Source organism: Gossypium arboreum, chromosome 8 (genome assembly GCF_025698485.1).
Source record: "Gossypium arboreum isolate Shixiya-1 chromosome 8, ASM2569848v2, whole genome shotgun sequence".
NCBI classification, from domain to species: domain Eukaryota; kingdom Viridiplantae; phylum Streptophyta; class Magnoliopsida; order Malvales; family Malvaceae; genus Gossypium; species Gossypium arboreum.
This window is the reverse complement of record NC_069077.1, coordinates 124,281,300-124,308,148: the sequence shown is the minus strand read 5'-3', so window position 1 is coordinate 124,308,148 and position 26,849 is coordinate 124,281,300. Positions and strand designations below refer to the sequence as shown.

At 34.1% G+C, this 26,849-nt stretch overlaps 2 protein-coding genes across 3 annotated transcripts; one reads left to right on the top strand and one right to left on the bottom strand.

Moving 5' to 3' along the window:
• Positions 1 to 11,291: 11,291 nt before the first annotated feature.
• On the top strand, positions 11,292 to 13,113 carry LOC108489395 (60S ribosomal protein L18-2-like). The gene is made up of 5 exons (XM_017793927.2): positions 11,292 to 11,447; positions 11,540 to 11,629; positions 11,734 to 11,862; positions 11,966 to 12,148; positions 12,722 to 13,113. The coding sequence occupies exons 1-5, from the start codon at positions 11,445 to 11,447 to the stop codon at positions 12,878 to 12,880; spliced, it is 564 nt and encodes a 187-aa protein (XP_017649416.1). The 5' UTR covers positions 11,292 to 11,444; the 3' UTR covers positions 12,881 to 13,113.
• Positions 12,806 to 15,574, bottom strand: LOC108489394 (uncharacterized). Of its 2 annotated transcripts, XR_001871957.2 has the most exons (4): positions 14,899 to 15,574; positions 13,664 to 13,902; positions 13,204 to 13,530; positions 12,806 to 12,893 (listed from the first exon to the last, which is right to left on the bottom strand). XR_001871957.2 is itself a non-coding variant. In XM_017793926.2 (3 exons), exons 1-3 carry the CDS (start codon positions 15,361 to 15,363, stop codon positions 13,284 to 13,286), a joined length of 951 nt encoding a protein of 316 aa, XP_017649415.1. In that variant the 5' UTR covers positions 15,364 to 15,574; the 3' UTR covers positions 13,101 to 13,283. The 2 variants fall into 2 exon arrangements, 1 of the variants encoding a protein (XP_017649415.1); XM_017793926.2 differs by lacking the exon at positions 12,806 to 12,893 and having other exon boundaries at positions 13,101 to 13,530.
• Between the last annotated feature and the right edge of the window lie 11,275 nt (positions 15,575 to 26,849).

Here is a 26,849-nt window from a genome sequence, read left to right as displayed (position 1 = left end):
ACCTCATGACTGTTTCTTTCCCTCAATTTGAAATTCTTAATGTCATCAGACAAGAAACGAGAACTTCTCCAAAATCATTTCAACTCCAACAAATAATTCTACAATGAGAATTGGGGTTAGATTGGGTTACATAAGATGGGTTGATTTTCTTCAAAAAGAGGTTGTACCTCCTACCTACCTCCAATTATTCCCACTATTATTTCATCTATACATGCTATGACAAATGAAGGGGGACCAAAAGCATTGCACCGTCTTCGTCAAGATTTTTTTTGGAAAGGAATAAAGCTTACAACCTCAGAATTGGTACAAGATTGTTTAGTATGCCAACACCGCAAATGGGAAAATTTACAAGCCGCAAGTTTGCTTCAACCTCTTCCAATTCCATAACAAATTTGGTCTGATATCTCTATAGATTGTGAGAGGTCTACACAAAGTTAAAAAGGAAATCAATACTTATGATGGTTGTGGATAGACTATCGAAATACACTCATTTTTTAACCTAGGCCCATCTGTTTACTGCTATATCTATTTCTACTATCTTTTTGTAGAGGAATTTCGACTTCATGGCTTGCTGGAATCCATAGTTTTGGACCGTGATAAAGTTTTCCTCAGCTTGTTTTAGAAGGAATTATTTTTTCAGAGTCGTTTTAAGCTCACTTTTTCTTTAGCATACTATCCCCAATCTAATGGCCAAATAGAGGTAGTTAATCAACAATAAAAATGTACCTATGATGCCTCTCTAGTGATTGTCTACAACAGTGGGTCAATTGGGTTCCATGGGCTGAGTATTGCTACAACACCTCCTATCACACTGCTATAAGGGCCACCTCTTTCCAATTAGTATATGGTAGGGATCCACCCCGACTGCTCTCTTATTTAGTTGGTTTTACAAAGATTGAAGCTGTGGATAAGACCCTACAAGATAGGGATGCACTTTTACAAAATGTTTGGGATAGACTATTACAAGCTCAGCAGCGAATGAAAAACACTTATGATTTTAGGTATAGAGAGTTGAACTTTGAATTCGGGGATTGGTTTTGGTTACTACTTCAGTAATATCAATAATTCACGATAATTAAACAGAAGCATCACAAGCTGTTGCCAAAGTATTTTAGTCCTTTTAAGGTTTTGAACAAAATAGGAACAGTGGCCTATTAGCTTGAATTACTTACAGGCAACAAAATACATGATGTATTCCATGTTCCTTTCCTCAAAAAATACAAGGGACCTCAACCAGATATAGTGGGAGACTTGCCCTTAGTGTATGATGGCAAGTCCTTGCCTATTCCACAAGCTATTAGTCGTAACAGGCTAAATCGAGGTTGACAGGAACTATTAGTGCAATGGGCAGGTTGTCCTCAAGAAGATTGTAACACCCCTTAACCCCAACCCTTCACTGGAACAGAGTTATGAGGCATTACCAGAATTATACACTAATAAACGAACAAAACCGAGTCATAAATCTGTATTTCAATTTAAAATTACCCAAATATCATCTTTAAATCCCTAATATGGACCGACGAGGCCCAAAATATGCTTAGAAAATGATTTGGGACTAAACCGGGAACTTTGGAAACTTTTCTTTGAAAATAGGGGTACACGCCCGTGTGGCCTGGGACATACCCGTGTGGCCTGCCCGTGGGGCTCCCATGGTCGTGGGGCCAGCCCGTGGGCAGATCTGACTTGTTCACATGGTTGTGGGACCAACCTGTGGGCAATTCTGGCTTTGCCACACGGCCTGGGCACATGCCCATGTGACTTGGCTGTGTGAAAACATGATTTTGACCATTTTCAAGCTATTTTTACATGCTAAAAACATCTAATTCACACCCAAACATTTACTAATAGTTTTTAAATCAAATATCATTCATTATGCCATTTAAACTTAGCAGATATTCATTCATTCACTTTAATACCTCTTAAAGATTATGTACCACAATTCATATCGAAATTATACTACATTATCATACTAGTCAAACTCATGTAAGTTTAACTTCCAAAATATGCATATTTCACACTAAATGTTTCAACATCTTTCATGCCCATTCCTATCATTTACAAAATAAAATCTTATCAGCCTAGGTACATGCCATTTTACCAAAAGAAAGGTACTTCACCACTTTGAGTTCGGGATTAGCTTGGATGCTGAGTCCTTAGCTTCCTTTCGTACCTAGTCCTGCGACGAAAACATACCGTACGCTGAGTATGCACTCAGTGGTATTTCTATAAACTAATACTTAAACAAATAATAAGTTATGTATATACATTGTAACTTAAACTTTTTATTTTCATAATCTTAATAGTTTCGTCTCTTACATTCAATTTATATCTTTTACATATCATTCAATGTCTTTCAACATCGTATATCAGTCTCAGTCACATAAACGATAGCAGTCAGTCTTCAGTACTTTTATTTACCCCTATTAACATGACTCAAACCTGAACGGATACACGGATCCAACCCACACTCCGGGGATAATGTACAGTGTTTCTTGGCCGAAGTCAGAATACACTGTAAGGGTAACAATAACAGTAACAGTAACAGTCACAGTTAGGTACGGAGTACCTCTTTAGAACAAATCCTGTTGAACAGTCACAGTAGTCGACACATATAGTGTCTTATCGACACACAGTCGGAATATCCCTGAACACTTCCAATCCTATGGCATGCCAATTATATCTGACTAGCCCGACACTATTAATAGGGTATTCAAATCATATCATTATAATACAGAAATAGTAATAGTTCCATTATACCATTCATTATACATTCTTTAATTAAGAATAGCAATTACAGTGTACTAAAATTTTAAGCATAGTTTATATAAATACAAACCGAAATTCTCGAGTTTACTCGACATCCTCGTTCACTTTCTCCTTTCCCTTTTTCGATAGCATTTCTAGTGCTACGTTGGCTACATAAAATTTAACATTTAAAATTATCAATGCAAGTTATTTAATAACACATGCTTTTATTTCCATATAACTTTTACGATATTTCCAATTAGGTCCTTCCACCATAACCATTCTTTCTCTTCAAATAAACCCTATATTTTCATTTTATACCTACTTTAAACAAGTTTCAACTCTTAATATTCAATATAAAACATCAATTCTACAATTTAAACAATTTAATCCCTACTATGACAACACTTATATCTCTCTTTACAATTTAATCATTCTCCCACTTCTAACTTGAATCTCTATCACTTAATATCATAATTCATCAATTTATACAACTTAATAAACATCTAAAAATTTATTAAATTCCTAATTTTAACATAATTCAAGTAGAGTTTTGTTCTAGGATTCCAAAACATCAAAATTACAAGAAAATGAATCAAATTGACTTACCAATTAAGCTTGAAACTCTAAAGTCCTAAATTTTTCTTTTCTTTTTCTTTCCCTTTTTTCTTCTTTCTTTCCTTGCTATCCGTGCCCTTCTTTTTTCTTTTTCTTTATGTTTTATTTCTTTTATTTATTATAATTATTATATTATATCATTATTATTATTATATTTTAAATTATAATTATTATTTCTTATTTAATAAGTAAATACATATTTATACATACATTTGTACCAATTAAAATAATACAAATGTATTCATACATACCACACACTTGTCACATAAGGCTTATTTGCTAATTTAGTTCCTTAAATATTTCTATGATTTATAATTAAACCTTCACACTTTATTCAATTTAGTCCTTTCACTAAATTAGCCCTCATTAAGCTAAATTTACTTAATTAAAGTCTAATTAACCTCTCACTCATCTTTGTAAATATTTCTAATAAATATTTACTTAATTAAATTTTCAGAATCGAAGACCCAGAAATTCACTTTTCCGATGACCTAAAAATTTGGGTCATTACAAAGATACCACTTGAGAACCATTTGATTGTTTTCACGAAGCTTATCCTGAATTTAAGCTTGACGACCAGCTCAATTCTGAGAGGGGGAGTGATGATATAGATGTTTTTATTGGGAAACAATATCAAAAAAGAAATAGAAAAATGAATCACATAAATTAGAGTTTTAGATTTATTTAATTTCATTATTATATCAGATTTGTTAAGATTTTTAGTTTTACTTATTCTCTCTATTATATTAGGTTTTTTTATTTCCCTTATAAACTTTAAATTAGGAATTCTATTAGGACTCTTTCCTTTGTTATTAACATATTATAAAAAGGCTGCCAATATGAAATAAAAAGTAAGCAATTTATTTTTACCACAAGCGTTATTTTGGGAGGGGGTTTAGTCAAGGACGGATCTGCCTTTTGAGTAACCATAGGTCGAAGCAAGAACTCTTTCTCGTCTAGACCTATGACTAGATCCTACGCCAAGGCGTATTGTAACAGCCCGAATTTGACCCTAATCGGAACTGTGGTTTCGGGACCATGAATCAGAGTTAGAAAAATATTTAAATATCATTTTCTATGTTTTGAATGTATGAATTTAGGTGTGCTAAATTTTCGTGTTTAGATTCGATGATTTGAGTGCTTGATTATTAAAAAGGATTAAATTGCATCAATTGATTAATAAGCATGCTATCATGAAAATGTTAAAGTGTTATGTCTTTAGAATTTTGAGGTTTTGAATGGCAATTATATCATTAATAAATATGTGGACGGTAATGGCTTAATGCATGATGTCTTTATATGTTTATTTTAAAGTTATTTGTGAGATAATTATTTTTATAAGTATTATAAAACATAAAATGGAAAGCCATGCATGTTTGTATCTTTAGGGCCGAATTGAAGTTGTTTTTGTAAGTTGGAGTAGTCGTGATGATATTTAACCTTAGGCAATTGATATGGACGGTATGTGACATAAAAAAATAAAGCTATGTTATTTTTTTTTCAAAGGTTAAACTAGTAAATTATTATTAAGTGAAGTTTTAATAAAACAAAGCATAAAAAAAAAGAGAGAGAGAGAGAATATGCATGTAGTTCATCTTGGAGGCCGAACAAAGGAGAAAGAAAATAAAATTTGTGGCTTTGAAGTTTCGGCCATTTGAAAGCAAAAATTCAAGGTAAAATTCTTGTTGTTTTTGTTAATTTTTAGTATCATTGAATTCCTTGCTTAATTTTCTCTAAAACCTATGAGTTAAATTTTTGTTTTGGTGAATAATTGATGTTCGGCCATGAGTTGATAAGCTAAGAAATTTGAGTTTGATGTTAGAAATTAGAAATCAAGTGTTAGATGAATAGCTTTTGTGTTACGATTTTATGTGATTTTGAGTTTAACATTAATTTGTGAAAATTATTTAATAGGAGGGTTAAATGGTTAAATAAATGAAATATGAGAATTGATATTTGAATAAGACATATTCGGTTTTAGTGTGCCATGAGAAGAATTTAATTATTTTGATGTATTAAGAATGTTTGAACCGAAATGTCGAATCCTAATTTTAAAAAGGGGTATTATTTAAATTATTATATTATATGATTTTTGAGTGAAAATAAAATGGTTAATTAATTAAATAAGTTTAAATTTATTTTAATAAAGAGAGCTGATTTGGATCGGGGGAAGTCGAAGCTAGTCGAGTAATCGTTTTTATCAAAAGCTAATACCCGAGGTAAGTTTTTAAGCAATTAAGTCAAATTGAATTTATCGTTAATGAGGTTTATGAATTTATTGAAAGTATATATATATAAAGGCTATTACTATAGCCGAATGTGATATTTAGGTGAATGTCTTATAATCGAATGTGATAGATACATGGATTGATATAGTTGAATATGATATATATATATATATATATATATATGTTTGACATAACTAAGTGTGTATATATGTGTAGTTGGATAAAGTTGAATGTCTATATATGTGTGATTGGATATAACCGAATGTGTATCTAGGTGTAGTTTGATATAGCCGATTGAGATGTATACATATATATATATGTGAGTTTAATATATCCGAATGAGATATTGAATAGGGAGATGAATAAGTTAATACGTGGTTGATGTTTAAGCTTATTGTGTATATGTATAAATGAGTAATAAGTTTGAGGGATGCACTAAGTGTGCGAGTTGGATTTAAGCACTATGTGTACGAATTTGATACTGAGCACTAAGTTTGCGAGTTGGATTTAAGCACTATGTGTGTGAATTAATTTCTGAGCACTAAGTGTGCAAAATCAGTTATTGAGCATTAAGGGAGCAAATTAATTTCATGCTAAAAATTGAGTTTGGTAAGTCCTGCTATGTTATGTACTAAATTTAAATAAATGTTAAATATAAGTGCCGAATTGAATTGTTAGAAATTGTTATACCACTGCCGAATGATTTTGTAAGGTGAATGATATTATTATGGAGTAAAAGTGAACGCCGAAGGTGATCTAAAGTGATGAATGGTTTTAATGGATGTCTATTGAGGTAGTCAAATATGATTTATAATGTGAATAATATATATGCTATGTTTCAATGTGAAAGTCGAATGTGTCTTATGATATGAAGGATATTTGTTATGTTTCAATGTGAATGCCGAATGTGATTTATAAGGGTGAATAATATTGTGATGAGTTAAATGTGATGGCCCGATGTGATTTTGAGTTGGAAATGATAATTCAAAGACTTTGATAGTGTTCTGTTAATGATCGGTAGCGTAAGACATGTGATTGAGATATTCAGCTTGAGCCTAGCAGGTGCCTTGTGCTTGGTGGATTCATTTAGGCTAAAAGCCTAGCAAGTCTTGTGTTGTTAAGTTTATTCGGGCTTTATGCCTAGCAGGCCTATTACCGGTGATTAAATATCAGACCTTGAGTCTAGTAGGCCTAGTGCCTGTAAGATTTCGTGTTATAATCCTAGCGTGCTTCGTGCGTTGAATTAAATCCAAGCTTCGTGCCTAGTAGGCCTTGAGAGGTGAATTGTATTAAGTTATAAGTCTAGAAGGCTATACACCGATGTGAGATCAAATGTAGTAAACGAGCCCTAAAGGTTTGGAGAAATTGGATTATTAATTATCTGAAATAAGGTACGTATGTGTTTCGATATTTATTGTCAAAATGTGTATATTTGTGAAATAAGTATGTATACGAATTCGATTGTCAATGAACATTTGGTATAATTGGTTATATGTGATTTTAAAGTGATTTGGCATATGTGATTAGGTATGAACTTATAATGAAGTGACATATTCGATTGTATATATATACATGAGATTATACAGGGTTTGTATATTCGGCCTTGTGAAATAATCTACTGAAGTGAATTATTAAATGTCATGTGATGATATGTTGAATTCGTACATGTATACCTATTCATCATTTTGGGATATAAACAATGTAGTGAATTTTATACATTTGATCTTATGAGTAAGAAATCATGTGATGTTGAAATTAGCTAAGTTCACTTAGCTAACAATTCATAGCCAAGTTCACTTAGCTAAGATAAAGTATGTTCCTAATGGTATTTTTCGGCCAATTAAGTGATGCTTGTCTATGAAGTTAAATCTTGTCTTGTGAGCTTGCATAATTGAGTGGAATTATAGTTGAATGTATAATGACATTTGCATGATTTGGTATCACCGGCCATGTAGGCTATGTATACATATGAGTGATATTATACTATGAATTTTGGATTTGTTTATATGAATAAATGTATGTATGATGATTATGATTTTTTGGATTGGAAGTGGATATGATTATGATCCGATAATATATGGTCTATGTGAAAATGAGATGTGATTAATGGCACGTGACTATAATCAAATAAAATATATAGGAAACGTGATATGGTAACCGTGTTAGTAAATATATGATTCTGGTACATCTAAATTATCTTTGAAACTTAAAAATGTAAAGTGATTATGTATTTAATAATGATATGTGAAACATGTTACCATGAATGAATGAAAGGTACACAGATGAATATATGATATATGTGCTTGCTATATGGCCTTGTGGTCCCATGATTTGAACATGGGAAATATGAAATAATAAAAATGGTTTTGAGATATGACTAGGTCTTAACTTGAAATCTGGACATGAAATGGATATTAAGATGGTGATATTATGATGCATGGTTTTTATATTTATAATTCAGTTTAGTGTTATGGAATTATAGTTATCATTGAAATGATTTATTTGCTTATGGCTTACTAAGCTTTCAAAGCTTACTCTGTGTGTTTTTCCTATGTCTATAGAGCTTCGGAGATTTGCTCGGGTTGGAAGTGTGGAGACGTCTTCACACTATCCAGTTTTCGTTTCGGTAAATAAGTGTTTTGAGAATTAGTAATGTGGCATGTATAGGCTAGTTTCAATACGTTTCATTTTGATTTGTACACAAATAAGCCATGCGAAAATGGCTTGTTTATTATGTCAAATTAGTTTAGTACTTTGATTAAATGAGGTTACACATGTTGAGGAATCAACCAAAGTATATTATAAGTCAAGACTATGCTTGATATGTTGTTTGTGGTTTTGATGTTTTGGATATTTCAAGTAGTAATGTTCATGTGCCGAATAGGGTTAGATAAAGATGATGCATATTTGATTATGTATGTTTTTATAAGATTCATTAATGAGATCTTTGATTGATTTAAGAGTTTAAGAAAATGATTACTTATGATTGAAATGAATATATGTGTATTTTCGGTAATGCCTCGTAACCCTTCCGGCGAAGGATTTGGGTTAGGGGTGTTACACGTATAACACAATATTACAATGGTAGATGCAAATACTTGCAGAGAACATGACGTTTACAAAGAAGCAAGACTACACTAATTTGTTCCTTAAAGTAAACTCTACACAGAATCTTTTCCTGAGTGACAGATCCATTCAATTAATAAGCAAACAGTATAGTATATATTAGCCAAACAATTGGAATAACTTGGCAACAACTTAAGTTTGGTGCAAAAATAATTAAGATTTAATCCCTATACTACTTGTATTGATTGTATACCAAAAGGATTTCAAACCTTCAAGCTTTCAACATTTCATTCAACACCAAAACTTCTTTAAATCATTAAAATATGGACTAAGTGCACTTCACATCAATAGTGTGAACATATATTATCCAAGACCAGAGGAGAGTCAAATATAGGTATGTGATGACCAAGAGTATGCTAATTCTTTTGTACCAAGTTTTTCATTTATTAGGAGGATTATACCCTTGGACTCGAGCCCGAATATATGTCAAACATGCAGTACTTTACAGGGGAAAATACAATTAATGTAGAAAAATAGTGCTAAATCAACTTCAATTGCTTATCCAAATTTAAAGCCAATGCTCGCATTCATAAAGACTAGGCTAAACTTTTCTGGAGGTTAATGCCAAGAAAAACTCAATTTACTATCTACGGCTAATAGCAGCAATTCCGTTAATGTAGTAAACATGGAATGAAATACTTGTAAAAATGGAGAATGAGGATAGGAAATAGGCTTTCAAGGATTATGCCAATCTTGGATAATTAAAGACCACACAAAATTCAAATGGAAGTGAAAACTAGGAAAATATAGCATGGAAATGATGCAATATGGAAAAAAAACTGACTTGCTAACCTTAATCTTTGCCAACATAAGCTTGAACCTATCAAAAATCAGTAAGTCATGCCCGCCTTTTTTGGACGATCAACTTCCTGCCCTAGGAATTGTTCTCCCACTTGTTCTTCACATCTGTACTATTATAAAAGCATCTTTTAAGCAACAGATGAAAAAAAAAACTACATTTTTTCTTTTCAAAACTTAAGGATCAACCACTAACCAACTTTTCCTATAGTATCAATCAAGTTCTTCTTCTTAGGAACCTTGTTAATATCAATCTTGATATCATGGAGAGTTAGTCTTTTAAAGTTTATTTAGCTTCTCACCATACTAGGTGCATCAACAAGAGCCTATATCACATTAACAAAGCCATTATCACACAACTTATTCTATAACAATAGTAATCATTTTAAGCAAAAAAAAAAAAAATCTTGAATATGAAAGAAAAAATATTTATTATTTCAAAACACTATAAACAAACAAGAAACCAAATGATTTGAAATATAGTACAAGAATGATCTAGTTTCTTAAGCTAGAGATTGAACTTGAATTCCATAACCAAATAGATTATTATGATTTTTAAAAGCTAATTCTAGAACATTTTTCTATTAAGATTGTAGTTAATAAATTTAATTAATGGTTTAGCACATTTTTCTAGGGAGGGAAGGAGGGAGGGAGGGAGGGAGGAGAGAGAGGGAGGGGGAGAGAGAGAGGAGGGAGAGGGAGAGGGGAGGGAGAGAGGAGAGGGGAGAGAGAGGAGGGAGGGAGGGAGAGAGAGAGAGAGAGAGAGAGAGAGAGAGAGAGAGAGAGAGAGAGAGAGAGAGAGAGAGAGAAGGAGAGGGAGGAGAGGGGAGAGAGAGATAGAGAGAGATAGAGAGGGAGAGGGAGAGAGAAAGGAAGAGAGGGAGAGAGAGGAAGAGAGGAGAGAGAGAGAGAGAGAGAGAGAGAGAGAGAGAGAGAGAGAGAGAGAGAGAGAGAGAGAGAGAGAGAGAGAGAGAGAAACCTATAATTAAATCGACACCGGAGGCTCAACTGTGGGTGGAGCAAGCAAGCAAGCTAAGGGACTGGGAGGGGTTGTCGAGTTGAGTGAGGAAGTCAAATCGGCACTGGCAAATAGGCTAAGTATTTTGTTTTAGGGTTTAAATTAAGTAGAGAAAAGATAATGTTAGGCATTTGTTAATGATTACAATAGAGGGGACAAACATGAAAAAAAAGAGGAAAAGATATAGATTGGGGATTTTAAAGGTGAGGGAAAAATGTGAGGTAAAATTGAAACCTTGGGCTAATTTGTTGTTTCACCCATGCCCTGAATCACCTGTTTATTAGAGAATGGCATGCTACCTCTTTCCTATATAAGCCTGTATTCAACACGAGTCATAATGGTTTATTGTAGTCAATCAAATAATAGTTTTGTGATGGGCCCACTGAATTGGACTGTAATGCATTGCTAATTCTCTCCAACTTAACATAATGTAAATGTTTAGCTGTCAAATGTTATAGTTGAAAATTAAAAGGTTGAATTTAGATATAATGTTGGAAACTTAAAAAAAATTATATTTAAATACTTTAATGAAATGTTTAAAAAATAAATATAATGATTAATGATATTTAAATAAATATATTTGTAGATGATATTTAAATAATTAAATACAATAATAAATGAAAAAAATTAACACTTGTGATTTGAGAAAGTTGGCAATGCTTTGGGCTAGAGAACTTAACATGGGCCTCTGAACTTCAAATTCAAATTTATTCATCCGTTTCTGGCCCCAATAAGCTCAGAACTACAGCCGGACTCATCAAATCAATGGATTAAAGAAGCTGGTGACATTGGAATTAATGGATCTCAATGGGAAAGATTTCTAAAACCCTAGGTCTCTCACACTAAGTTGCTATTAAGGCCATTTTCCCTCACTAGGCACTGCCTTCCCCCTCGTATCAGCTTCACAGGCCATGGTATCTCTTTCCTCTCCCAAACCCTCACTCAGAGCCATATCTTTATTTTTCTAATATTTTTTTGAACCTTGTTCTTTTCTTTGCAATTTCAGGGTATCGACTTGGTCGCCGGCGGCAAGAGCAAGAAGACGAAGAGAACTGCTCCCAAGTCCGATGATATCTACCTCAAACTCATCGTCAAGGTTCCTGCTCTGTTCCAGTCGTTTCATTGTGCTTTTGTTTTTTTTTTTTTTGGTTTAATGAAGGAAATTTGAATGTTTTTAAATGTGTTTGCATCCATTATCAGCTTTACCGATTTCTGGTAAGAAGGACTGGCAGCAAATTCAATGCTGTGATTTTGAAGCGTCTTTTTATGTGCAAAGTGAACAAGCCTCCTCTGTCTCTATCCAGATTGATTGAATTCATGAAGGGCAAGGTGACTCACTTTTCTTTTGAATTTGTTTCTAAGGTTTTTCCAATTTCTAATTTAAATTATTGTGTGATGAGTGATTGATCTTATTATTGGTTTGATCAAGTAGGAGGATAAGATTGCAGTGGTAGTTGGAACTGTCACCGATGACATTCGTATATATGAAGTTCCCGCTCTGAAGGTTACTGCATTAAGGTTCACTAAGACAGCGAGGGCGAGAATTGACAAGGCTGGTGGGGAATGTTTAACGTTTGACCAACTTGCTCTTCGAGCACCTCTTGGACAGAACACGGTATGCTTTATCATACAAATCTTTTACTTCAGTTGCCTGGATTCTGCAATTGTTTACTAGTCATCTCGAAACTGAAATTATCTGGTTGTTGTTTGGAATTGCTGACTTGTTTTTGCTAGCTTTGGAATGTCATATATTAATCATTTTTTGGTAGGAAGGATTGATGATAAAACTTGGTTTGAATTGTATGAATGGGCGAAGTTCTAATAGCTCAAATCATACTAAGTTTTGAGTTTTGGGCTTCTGTGTTGTATAGATAAAAGTGTTCCTCCTCCTGTCTTCCTGCAGTGGTCAATTGAGTATTTCACTGTATGATTATGGCAGTTCTAAAGTGCAGGTGTAGGTTCGCCTTAACAAAGTAAATTATATCTTATTTTGTGCAATCCACCTTTGTGAAATACTTTCATTTCAAAAGATTATACTCTTTGAATTATGTCTTTCATATCATTTCCCTGTTTCTCTATTGGTTTAACAGATTTCATTTGAAGCTTTGACAAAAAGAATTGCTATCAATTACTGATCTACATACTGCAATGGTGAAATTGACTTAAATTCTACATTGAAAATATGCAGGTTCTCCTTCGAGGTCCAAAGAATGCTCGTGAGGCTGTGAAGCACTTCGGACCTGCTCCTGGTGTGCCACACAGCCACACCAAGCCCTATGTGCGGTCAAAAGCAAGGAAATTTGAGAGGGCTAGAGGAAGAAGGAACAGCAAAGGCTTCAGGGTTTGAGATTCCAACTGCCCTGGAAAAAAAAAAAAAAAACTTATCAACCCATCATGATAATGGGAATGCTCAGTTTTGTTTTTTTTGCTTTCCACCTTTCCTGTTCTTTTTCTTTTCCATGATTGTAATTTGGAATCTTTTATAATTTGTTTAACGGAAAGGATTTTAGAGTGACTGAAGAACGTTGTTGGATGTCTGTATTTCTTATATATAAATCAGAACAGCATTGAGTTCCATAAGCTGATAACCAGACGCAAAGCACTGCAAAAATATGAATTTCAGTAGTTCAAATAAAACAGGGAAAACATTAAATAGAGCAAGCAAATGACCTTGCTATGGTATAAAACTGGCCTTATTGTTGGGTGACAAGCTTCAAGGGAAGAGTTGAAAACAAGAGAAGGGCAAGAACCTAGAATTTCTTAACGAAGTCATAAATGTGCATGCTAATCTCCTGAGGCTTTTCTTGGTTGATAAAATGGGCTACTCCTTCCATGACAACTAGTTCCTGCAAGAAAGGCACATTTTTCTTGAATCCGCCATTTTGTAAGTATTCCTTAACACCAGGGATGTGGTAGGTAATGTCCAGGTCGCCCACGATGAACTTAACCGGTACTTGGATTTGTAATCCAGTCCATGGTGCCATCAGTTCCCAGTTTCTGCAAACAAGAACATATCAGATCATCTTGGCTACCTTCAATGATAGATTATTGAAAAAACAAAGAAGTGGAACTTAATTAGGCAGAAAAATCAAATGGAAATGAGAGTTGAACAATCACAGCCTACACGTACAGATTCATAGCTCGATAATAGTTGAGTCCTCCAGTGAAGCCCTTCTGATTAAATTTGGTGGCAAAGTAATTGATTTCGTCTTCGGAGAGCCAAGAGGGTAAGGCTGGAGGATCAGGTAACGCTTTCAACCCTGTTTCTTTAGGTATACAAGGAGGATTTGGATCTCGAGTTGTAAGAAATTTCTTCAGAACTTTGGCAGTATCCATCTGCGCGAAATGTGCTTCAGCCTCCCCTGGTACCTACAGCATATTTATGAAAATCATATTGAATTGAAGGGTAGGAAAGGGGAAGAAGATGACAGCAATTCCATTTGCTGTAACAAGAAAAAATTGTATACTAAAGGTGGTCTCAATCATGCAAACTTCCTATTCACTATCATCTTATTTTTGGATCAAGCAGAGTTGGGTATAGTCTATAGCTACATTCATTAATCACACCAACCATTTGTGGGAAGTTCATCATAGAAGTTCAGAAAAGGGATAGGGGAATGCAGAAGTTTGTCTATTTATATATTAGTAGATGAGATAACAAGACACTAGAATTTGTTACCAATGATCCCAAAAGCTTAGGCTAAGATAAAGACCCAAGTATCATATTTAAGTTGCAGCAAGTTCCCCTCGAATGAAGCATTGATGGAGTGACAAAGAATCTGTGTTCAAGTCTCGGTGACACCAGTCATGGGTTCAATCCTTAGACAACCTCTACGTCTACTTGTTATTAAAAAAGTTTCAACAAGTCCCCTAACATGTAAGTCGGAGGAATGATGAACGAGATTCACCAGATATTGTTAAGATTTGAACTCGAGAGTTCTGATATCATGATAAATTCGATTAGCAATTATTCCAAAAAAAAGAAAAAAAAGAAAAACAAAATGAACTTAAAATGCCGAGACCAAATTAATTGGAACGGCAGAGGGTGGGGCAGGAAACTTAAATGCTAAAAACCCATTACACAAGAATAGAGATAAGGGGCCCCAATTATTCCCAAATCACAAAATCTATGCTTCTTAACTATCCCAAAATGTACATACTCCAAGTGAGTCAAACAAGTCTCTCATGCAGAACAATCAAACAAGGCTTAAAAAAAGGGTGAAATAGATTGGATAGCTGTAATTTGTGAAGATGGTTTATTAAAATTGTGTTGAACATAGCTGCTGTTTTGCACTTCCCCATCATTGTAAAAATTGACAATTCAGAAGATAGAAGAGAAAATATAAACTAGGTTAAGTGATTCACCTGAAACCTGCAAATATAAAAATCGTCACCAAACAAAGCTCTATACCCATCCACAGTCTTCACCTTGGGGTTCCTAGGATGATAAGGAACGCTCAAGTTGACCAAAGCCTTGATTCTATCAGGCCTGAACAAGCAAAAATTCCAAGCAATCATCGCACCCCAATCATGCCCCACCAAGAACACCTTGTCAACACCAAGGGCGTCGAGGAGGCCTACGAGATCCCCCACAACGTGAAAAACAGTGTATGATTCGGGCGATGGAGGGGCGTCGCTGTCACCGTAGCCACGGAGATCGGGAGCGACGCAACGGTAGCCAAGGGATGAGAGCGAAAGAAGCTGGCGGCGCCAGGTGTACCAAAGCTCAGGGAAGCCGTGTAAGAAAAGGATTATTGGGCCGGAGCCGATGGATGCCACATGCATCTTTATGCCGTTGGTGGTCACCGTGGTGTGCTCAATCTTCTCCATCTTTATAGCTTTGGCCTCAAAGGGTGGAGTGGTGTGTGTGTTTAAACTTCAAATAGAGTTTTTGGTTTTGGGATTTTGGCTGTTATGATTTACGCTTTGGATATAAAATAAATAAAAAAAGAGAGTGAAAGACGAAGATGGAAAATCCAAATTTTGATACATTGTAATGTTCACACCTCACAATGGACTTCCACCACTTTCACTAAAAACAGAATTACAAAATGAGGATAAGATTGAAAACTGTTATTATTATTTCAAAACAAAAACTTTTTACAAATTAAATGTAATATTAGATATTCATATCACCTTATTTGTTGATGGGTTAATTTGGACAAAAACTTTATTACAAATTAAATGTAATATTAAATATTGATATCACCTTATTTGTCATGTTGAAGTGTTAATTTGGTATTTAACTAAAGAATGTTAATTTGGGAACGTATTTTTTATTTCATAAATAATTTTAAAAATTTGTTATATGTTTTCTTAAATGTTTATTTTTTAAAATTACTATAAGATACTTGTCAATTCTCTAATTCTACTTGTAGAGTTTAAAACTCCACTAACAATATAGTAAATATTTTCCTTAAGTTTAGTATGTTTGAGCTATATTATGATATTATTTTAAACAAGCTTATAACATATAAATATTAGCCAATTCAATACCCTTAACTTTGTCACTGTTATCATTGTAACATATAAGAGAGTGTAGGTTAAACATATATCAACTAAGGAAGATACAATAAATAATTTCTTACTTGATATTAAGAATTCTAAGAGATGGAATTATTTAGATGAATAGGGTCGTGGAATCGAGGTGGTCAACCCATTATAAGTTGAAGGAGAAGATTGCCACATAAAGATTTCATACATGATCTTAGTCGCATGCTTCAACGAAATAAGCTTGATTTAAATGCTTCTCACAACATGCTCCATTGAGCCAGTCTTTTTACATCACTGAAATCTTTTCTTATCTTTGATCTGGACATGCTTCACCAGGGGTGAAGCCAGAAAATTTTTTTAAAGAGGGCCAGATGAAATTTTAACTTTTTATAGTTTATATTTTTATAATTTGTAAAGGATTAAATTAAATTTTTATAATTTTAGGGGGGCCAAAGTGCAATTTTACCTTTATTAATTTAAAATTTTTAAAAAATTTCAAGGGCCTAAAATAGAATTTTCTATTTTAGGGGGGACTAGGGCCCATGCCAGCCCCCCTGGCTACGCCCCTGTGCTTCACTGAGACCAGTCCTTCTGCTCTACCAAAATCTTTTCTAATTTTTATGTTATTCAACCACGCTCCATCGTACCATTTTTTCGCTCCAGTGCCACCAACAATTTAAACTATAGGTGGATCTAGAAAAAAATCTCTACTCCAGTGTGATGATATTTTAATTGTTATTTTTTTAATTAAAACTTTTAATTAGATTTATACTTTTTAAAGTTAAGCTTGTAAGCTTTAAGAAAAACCCAAGTATTTTCACTTTTTTTAACCAATGTATCTTTTAGGACTAATTTACAGTTCATAAAGATTAATCTATTCTGGGTTTATACTTATCTCTCTCAAGAATGTCACCTTTAAGATTTGAATTAGAGTCTTTCCTAAAAATACAACCCAAAATTTTCTTTTAAGTAGGCATATAACCTTTTTTTTGTAATTATCAACTTTGAATATTGAATTAAAGAGAGATTTTTCTTATATTCATCTTAGGATAATATTGAATTAACCAAGGTTGAAATATCATTGGTTAAAATTGGGTCATAATTTTTAATATTTTGTTTCAATTGATATTATTGATTCTTCTCTAGATAAAATAGTCAATAATCTCTCTTTGTAACTTGTTATTAGGAGAAATTATTTTATAGACCCTTTCCACCATATTATCTATGGTTCTGTCTAATTAGAAAAGGATACATCATATTTTTTTCCACATTATATATACATTTGATTCCAAATCAAAGATGATGTGTCATCTTCTAATTGGGCTAGATCATAGATGATGTGGTGGAAAGGGTCCATAAAATAATTTCTCCGTTATTAGATAAAGTGAGGGTTGATTTCCAATCATTGTTTCTAAGCTTCATAGTAAGTATATGGGGTTTGCACATTTGGCATTAGATTTTTGGTTCTTTCGAATCAAATAAATCTACCTTTTTCAAAAAAAGAAAAAAATTGTTTCAAAATTTTATTTGATTTCTTATTCCATTGGGGTTTACTCATTGTTAGCTTGGTAGGGTTTAAATTTACATCATTTTGGAGTTTGTTAGCTTATTAATTTTTAAAATTTTCCATCATGTTGTAATTGTGTAGTAAAAAGGAAAAACTAATTTGTAACACCCCTTACCCGTATTCGACGCGGGATAAGGTTCGAGGTGTTACCGGACTTACACATAAACAAACATACAAAACCGAGCCATAAAATTTCGTTCAAATCAAATTCATTCATACATATGCAAATTGTCCCTTATATGGGTCTACGAGGCCTAAAACATACATCGGGAGTGGTTCAGGACTAAACCGAGAACTTTAGAAAACTTTGGAAAAACTTAGAAAATTTTCCTACTTTGGAGAGTCACACGCCCGTGTGGCTTGGGACACGCTAGTGTCCTCAGCCTGTGTAACTCTCTGACTATGACGTCATCACCCAAATAAGATCACACGACTAAGTCATACGCCGGTGTGCTTGGGCCGTATGGCGAATTAAATTCCAAAATTAAGTGCAGACTTCACACGGCCTGGGCACATGCCCAGGTTCTAAAGCCGTGTCCTTCACACGGCTGAGAACACGGTCGTGTCTCTGCCCGTGTGTTTACTGCTGAGCATTCTGTTTCACCTAATTACGATGCAGGGGACACACGGTCGAATCACATGCCCATGGGGCAGACAGTGTGTCACACACGGCCTAGATATACGCTCGTGTGTCTACCCGCGTGGACAACTTTTAGGCTATTTTCCAAGCCATTTGTCACCCTTAAATGCTCACTCACTCATACATTTTTGATGGTATGCAACATAGTATATTTAGTCACTTAAATACTCATAAACATGATTAATCCATGACTTTGTAATGTCAACATATCACATATCCAAGCCATCATGCTTTCATGTAACGTTCCACACCAATTTCATATTTATTCATCATGATAAACCTACTTTCAATTTACTCAATTATACCATAGCTTTGGTCATACTTATTAGCCACATTTCATTCATTAAGAATATATGCCTTTCATCTCACATATCATCCACAAGCAACCATATCAAGCATAACACATTGCATGCATGCATAATTAATTAGGGTTACAACCTAAATAATCAATATGAACCATATCACATGGCCATATACAAAATGAATCAAATATTACCATAAGCCAACACATTTGGCTAAACCAATATGATATGTAACAAAAAGACCAAGTCCTTATACATGCCATACTCAAAATGTTGAGAATAACTATACCCAATTTTTCCAATTGATAGTGTGATTGAAAACTCCAACGTCCTCCAATCCCCGAGCTAGCTTGGTGACACTATAAGAAAAGGGAAAAGAAAGGGGGGTAAGCTTTAAAGCTTAGTAAGCTCACATGCAAATAAAATGCAATTTAAACAAGCATTAATCATACATTTAACATAATAAACATAATTTTGCATTTTATTATCAAATCACTTAAATTTATTCTTCATATATATATTTACCACAAGTTCATCATATCCCATGGTATTCTCATGAGTTTGATGTACATATCTATGCCCACTTGCACATAATAACTTACTTTCTCGTCTTTGACATATTCATTAAGATTACCCATTGAACTTCTCTTTGGACTACTCGTTGAACACTTGGAATACCATCGGATACATCAGAATCTCACACCTAAGTTCCCCGTATGTAGCCAATGCTACCTCATATCACATATCACATGTTTCTCGCTTTCGAGCTACTCACTAGTCTGCTCACTCAAGCTGTCAGTCAGGATGTAGCTACACAGGCTGCTCACACAAGCTGTCAGGTATCCACAACGCATGTCGGACTACCCAGCCATTGGTAGAACATACAAGACCAGCACCCGGAACCCCATAACGTGTGTCACATATATCATAAGCTCAAACCACATAACTCATAAGCTCAGATCGCTTAGTCCCTAGTGACATGTCATTTGTGTAACGCCCCAATTTTCGGGAATTCTGTGAATGTTGGCATAGGTTTAATTATGTTAGTGGGCCTCTAGAAGGCCGAAGCTTAAGATAGAACCCGGTAAATTTAGTTAATTTTTGTTCCATAAGAAAAAGGGGGTGAAATTATGAAATAGGACCTATGTGAAAATGTTTGAAAATGCTATAGGCTAAATTGAAGTGGCCAAATAAATAGGAGTGCAAAATAGGAGGATTTGCATGACAAACCTCCCATTTTACATGAAGTGGCCAGCCATCATGTTGTTGTAGACAATATGAGCACTTGATATCCATAATTCATGGTACAAATTGATAATGGATTAGGTAAATATTCCATGATAATGGGTTAGGTAAATGTTCCATGATAATGGTTTAGGTAAATGTTCCATGATAATGGTTTAGGTAAATGTTCCATGATGGGCATTTCATGTCTTTTGTATTAAAGAATTAAATGGATGAAATATGAAATTTTATTAAAAGAAAAAAGGGGTGAAAAGAACAAAGTTTTGTCCATCTTTGTTCATCAGAGCCGAAAGTTAGAGAAGAGAAAGGAGAGGAGAAAGCTCTTGAATGTTCGGTCACTTGGGGAAGAAAATTGACAGTAAGTTCATGGTAGTTTGCTTCTATCTTGATGTTCATGAGTTCTTCTTGATTCTACCTTAACTCTTGAAGCATATTTTGGTTTTTAGTTGTGTTGTGAGCATTTAGTCATGAATTAAAATGAGGGAAATGGTTGTTGTTTCATGTTCTTTTGATGAAAAATGGAAGATAGGTGAAGTTGAGCCAAACAAATGAGCATGCATGTGCCTTAGAAGCTAAAGGGAAAAATCGGCTAACATGTTGTGCTTTAAAATGATGAAATGGAGATTATACTTAAGTAAAATCATAGATATGTGATGATTGATTGGTGATATACATGTTTAAATAACATGCATGCAAGGTATGTGTGAAAGAGTGATTTGGTAATAAATCTACTTAGGACAGCAGCAGTAACGTGACTTTGGAAAATCACCATAAATTGTGAGAGATGAATTAGAAGCTGAATAAATTATGTAATTAAAGCTTATTGAGTCTAGTTTCAAATGAAATAAACAAGAACATATTTTGAATTCTGTACTATGAGAAATTTGATTCGTAATGAAGAGTGGTCAGATTAGTCAAATAGTGAAACATGAGAAACTTTGAGAAAAATCTGGTATTGATTGGCTAAACCAAAAATTCTGAAAATTTTATGGATAGAAGATATATGAGTATATTTTCAGGGAAAATTAACGGCACTTGATTTGGAGTTTCGTACCTCCAGTTATAAATGATTTAGTGACTGTTGCTCAGGAAGACAACTTGCAGTGAAATTATGATTATGTGGTAAACACTGACAAAAATTTGTTAATGAGTTGCTTATTGATTTCTTATAAGCTTACTCTGATCTGTAGGTGTGGTTGGCCGAATATTGTAAGGGGATAATACGTAGTTCGTATTTGAATAGTTAGATTAACGTGTTAGTAATACAATTGTAGGCGGTTCGTGTGGATCTCGCCAAAGATATCGTCAGCAAGCAGTGTGTAACTAACACCCTCTTATAGACTAGATCGGCACATGTCGAAAAGTCGAAATGCCGAAAAGCCGGTATTTTGAGATCTTGCAGTGTGTGAATGCTCATGAGATTAATAGTTTGATGTATATGGTAAATCAAAGTGATAAGACTACAGAGTGCGCGATTACATGCATTTCGATATTTTTGGGCTTAATGGGCCAAAAGCGGATAATGGGCCAACGGCCCAAATTTTTAAGAAAACGTGGTAAGTGTTTCGATCATACGTAAATGGCTATGTTATGTATGAAAACCTTAAGAATAGTTAAATTACTTGAATACCCCTATGTATGCAAAATTACCATTATACCCCTTGGGTTACTTTTGACTAAAAAGCATGACGATCCGATTACGTATGATGTATGCCATGATTATATATCATTGCATGGGGACTTGGGTTATACTATGGAGGAAGCGTCCGGTGGCTATGCCACAATTATCGATCTGGTGGCTCGCCATATATATTCTGCCTGGTGGCTATGCCACAATTATTCGATCGGTGGCTCGCCATATATTCTGCTTCGGTGGCTCGCCACAATATTCAGATCTGGTGACTTCGTCACAATATCTAGCAGCCTCGCTGCGATTTTTGTGGTGTGTAGCGTTTGGGTGGGTCGAGTAGTCTCCCCACATGGTGTAAGGCTGGTACGGGGGTGTTATGGATGAATCTGGGTTGGGTTTCTGCATAAACATGTAATATCTGTTTTGTTCTGTTATGGGCCTATGGGCTTTATTCTGAATTTCTGTTCTGGGCTAAGGCAAACTTATTCTGTTTCTGTGGGTTGAGCTGATTTAGACTATGGTTGGGTTATTTTACACACTGAGTTTTCCCAAACTCACCCCTTATTTTTCATTCACGTAGGTAAACCCCAACCATAGTGGGCTTGGAGCTGTGAGGGAATTCGGAGTGGCCACACGTTCTGCAAATTCCTATTTTCTTCCGGTGAATTGGACATCTTTTCTTTTATTTTTATGATTTGGGTTTTAAGTTGTAATAAGGCCGCTTAATTATTTTTGATGGTTTTAATATGTATTACTAAGATAAGTATTACTTATTTTAACTTTTGAAATTGGATAGCTTTAGGGCGCGTTTTCAAAAACAACAATTGATTTCAAAATAACACGATAACAAGCAAAGCTTCTGCAATGAAAGTATTTTCTAAAATTAATCACTTTTCCTAAAAATGACTTAAACAAATCGGTTTCCTAGAAATATCCATGACGTTAAGGTGTGGCAATGGCGGTATGCATGTCTAAGATTGGATCCGAAGGGAGCTTGGTACTTAAGCAGTCCGATGGACTCACCACCTCTTTTCCGGTTTCCTACCTAGTGCACAGCTTCCATTCACTTTAACCTATAATGAAATTATCTTTTAAAACACTAAGTAAGTTTTTCTGGATCAACAATATAAAATGTTTTGAACGTTTCGATGTGGCACGTCGGATCCGGTCATAACGTCTGGGCCAGGTTTGGGGTGTTACAATTTGTATCTTATACTATTCCTAAGGTACTATTCCTAAAGTTCAAATGGAATTCTTCAATACCACATTTTTTTAGAACTTGCCCGTAATGTTGATTTCAATATCTATAGCACCAATTGTATACTCATGGAATAATCAAAGCATAATTCATAATAAAATTTAAGCATTAAACACATGATACAACATCACATTAATTATATATGTACTTACCATACATGCAATATTAAAGCATTAAAAGTATGGTACATATTGCATAATTTGCATATGAACTTACCTTAGTACAAAATGATAGAAACGAGCCTAATCCTCGTAAACCTTGTTTTTCCCCCAATCAAGACTTGAATCACGTTTTTCTTGATCTATAATGCCAAATTTAGCTTGTTCAATACACACATTGTTTGAATTGACCCATAATTCATACTTTGGTAAAATTACCTTTTTACCTCTAACTTTTCACTTATTTACACTTTAGTCCCTAGGCTTGTAAAATGAAATGCATACATTTTCTTGGTTACCTAAGCCTAGCCGATTCATATTCTAACTCATATCAACCCACATTTCCCATTAAATCACATTTCTACTACCCATTTCTACATCTTCTACAACTAAGTCCTTTTTAGGTGTTTTCACTAAAAATCACTTAGTAAAAGATATTACATTCACATTAAACTTGCATATTCGTTCATTAAACATCAAAATACAAGCATGTCACACATGGGTCAAATTCAAAAATTGGGCTAGATCAAAAGAAATGGTAGAAATGGCTAGATCAGTTGATAACAACTTCAAAAATAAAAAAAAAGAAGTTAAAAATAGGGCTAGGATGTACTTACTATTGCGTTTGAAAAGTTGGAAAACCCTAGCTAAGGAACCCTTGCAAAATTCGGCTAACACTTGGAGAAGATGAGCAAATTTTGACTTATTTTTCCCTTTTTATTCTTTTATTAACCAAATGACCAAAATGCTCTTTTTACTAAACTTTAAAATTTTGCCCATGCATGTCCATTTTTGTCCAAAATTATAGAAATTGGTCAAATTGCTATTTAAGACCTTTTAATTTATAATCCATAGCAATTTCATGCTAAAAGCTTCTACAACTCATATTTTGCAGCTTATTCAATTTAGTCCCTAACTTCAAATTGGACACTTTAGGCATAAAATTTCTTTATGAAAATTTAACACAAACATGCAATCATATCATAGACCATCAAATAATCATAAAATAATTATTTCTATTTCAAATTTGTGGTCTCGAAACCACTGTTCTGACTAGTCCCTAATTTAGATGTTACATAATTATTCTTTGTTGTTGAAGTGCATATTAAGGCAAACTGATGGTCACTAAATAACTATAATTACGACAAAGGCAAGCGCACTTATTGAACAATAGAATAGCTATGGTGAGTAGGGAATATCGTATCTACTTGGACTAAAAGTACTAGTAATTACCCTTTTTCTATTATTTAGCCGATAAATTAGAGTGATTGTTTTCAATCTAAATTTACTAATCTAATTTAACTAAGAATGCAACAAAGAATGAAATAGGAAATTAATCAAACATAACTAATGAAAAAGGCAATACCCAGGAAATAATCCACCTAGACTTCACCTATTATCCTGAGTCTGAATTAAACAATTTATTCAGTTGTGTCTTAATCCGGAGAAATCCCTAAATTATGTTAATATCTCTTTCTAGAGTAAGAACAACTGACTCTAGGTTGATTAATTGAAATCTCTTTCTAACTAAAACCCCTATTGTCGCATTAACTCGATCTATGGATTCCCCTATTAGATTTGACTCTAATCCGATAGATTTATATTGTCCTATTTATAGGATTGCATGAACTCCACTTAATTATGCTAGATCTACTCTTGAATAGGGACTTTTGCTCCACTGAAATAAGCAAATTAAACTTGAATTAATATATTAGAAGTATTAAAATAAGAAATAAGCACATATAATTGAGAACATGAATCAAGTATTTATCGCGTAAATCAGAAATCAAATAATAAGATTCATCATAAGTTTCATCTTCCCTAGGTATATAGGGAATTTAGTTCATAATCTTGAATATAAACATCTCAAAGTTAGGATAACAACAAGACATAAAGAAACTCAATAAAACTTTAAAGGAAATTAAATGGAGATCGTCAATCTTGAAGGAGATCTATTTCCGAGTTAATTCCGATGGTGTTCTTCGAGTCTTTTCTTCAATCTTCTCTGAGTGCCCCCTTAGGTCTTCTTCTAATTGGTATTTATAGACTTTAGAATGCTCAAAAAGCCTAAATATTAGGTTTTTCTGCATATTTGGAAGTAGGGTGCAATATCAACACGGGTTGACACATGGGCGTTATAACACCCCTAACTCGTATCCGTCGTCGGACTAGGGTTAAAGGCGTTACCAAACAAATCTAAAAATTTCGCATTCATTTCTCAATCATCGAATCAACATCGTCACACATCATTATAAAGTCCCTTACATAGGTCAATGAGACCTTAAACATGTTTTAGAAAGGGGTTGGGACTAAACCGAGCACATACAATTTTTCTTAGAAACTTAACAAAATTTTCAAAGTTTCACAGGTCACACGCCCGTGTGAACAGTCCGTGTGCCTAACACGGCTTTAGACACACTCGTGTGTCTAAATTGTCGCAAAACAGGGCATACATACTGACTTAACTACACGGCCACAAGACACGTCTATGTGCCTTGGCCATGGTTGAAACTGACTTAGGTCACACGGCTGATCACACGCCTGTGTGTCTAGCCCATGTACCCTTCGAAATGGCCACACACGCCCATGTACCAAGGCTGTGTGCCTCGCACGGCGACCAGACACGCCCGTATATCTAGGCCGTGCTCCAGACTAACTTAAATAGCTAAAGTACAATAGACACACGGTCAAGACACACACCCGTGTGCTCAACCGTGTGAGGTGAAATTAGGCTTGGTTTAAGCCACATTTCCCTTCTATCTCAAACATAACAATTCCACAACATTTTAACATTATTTGCATACATTCATAGGCAACCAATTCAACCAATTCATACATATTGCATAACATCCAAATACCATTCAATTCACTACTTAATTCCACAACCTAAATATACCAAAGTCATTAGAACTCACATAAGTTTCAAAAGTATAATCTCATCATTTTATCATCTATTCCATACCACAAGACTTGCCAATTCAACATCCCATCTTTAAAATTATAAACATCACATTTCTTACTTATCAAACATACCAATTTGGTCAACTTAGGAGGTCATACATACCAATATCTACAAGCCAAGTCTCATGGCTAATCACAACACAAAACATATCAAAATGACACTAGCCTATACATGCCATATACCATATATATAAATCTCAAAATGGTACCAAAATAGATGTCTGATAGTGTGATTGATGTCGCTGACGATCCCCAAATCTGAGCTAGCTTTATGACACTGTAAAACAGAGAATATTTCACACAGTAAGCTTTAAAGCTTAGTAAGTTCGTACCTTAAATAATCAACAGTTTATAATATACAAAACATCAACTAATAAACAATTAGTAGTTCACAATTCATTCATCAATTCTAATCTATCTCATATAACATGTTCATACAAACTCATCAAGCTTCATACATATAGTATCATCTACAACATAGGTGTCATACATACCTAATTTTTCCTATATAATTTCACTTTATTCTGACTTATCATTCAAATGCATTAGTTTATTCGGAAGTCTTTTCATGCTTAAAGAAGTTGCACACTTAGTACATCAGTGATTTGCCAAAACCGTAACAATCTCGCACACTTAATGCAATTTCAATAATTCGAAACTATCTCTGTATCACACACTTAGTGCCTCATATAGCCGAAGCTATTCCAACTTGCACACTTAGTGCTATTTGTAGCCAAAGGTATTTTAAACCGTACACTTAGTGCCGAACATAGTCAATTTATAATCGTGTTCAAACCATAACCAAATATATACAATTCATGCATTATCAAAGCATTAAAACATAAATTGTTACATCATTTATCACGTATGAACTTACCTCGTACTCAAAATTGTCGACTCGAATTGTCTACTCTATAACCTTCGACTTCCCTCGGTCTAAGTCCGAATTCCTCTTTTCTTGATCTATATGTATTCAAAATTAACCCTTTTATTCACCAACTCATTCAAATCAATCCATAAACATACATTTAGGACATTTTACAAATTAAACCTCACATTTTT

Bases quoted from the DNA above. Each gene is read 5' to 3' on its own strand.
- LOC108489395 (XM_017793927.2), top strand. The intron at 11,630-11,733 runs GTTCCTGCTCTG...ATCCATTATCAG, and splicing joins ACCTCAAACTCATCGTCAAG to CTTTACCGATTTCTGGTAAG. The intron at 11,863-11,965 runs GTGACTCACTTT...TTGATCAAGTAG, and splicing joins TTGAATTCATGAAGGGCAAG to GAGGATAAGATTGCAGTGGT.
- LOC108489394 (XM_017793926.2), bottom strand. From the start codon at position 15,363: ATGGAGAAGATTGAGCACACCACGGTGACCACCAACGGCATAAAGATG. The intron at 13,903-14,898 runs GTGAATCACTTA...AATATGCTGTAG, and splicing joins TTTATATTTGCAGGTTTCAG to GTACCAGGGGAGGCTGAAGC. The intron at 13,531-13,663 runs GTACGTGTAGGC...TCTTGTTTGCAG, and splicing joins TATTATCGAGCTATGAATCT to AAACTGGGAACTGATGGCAC.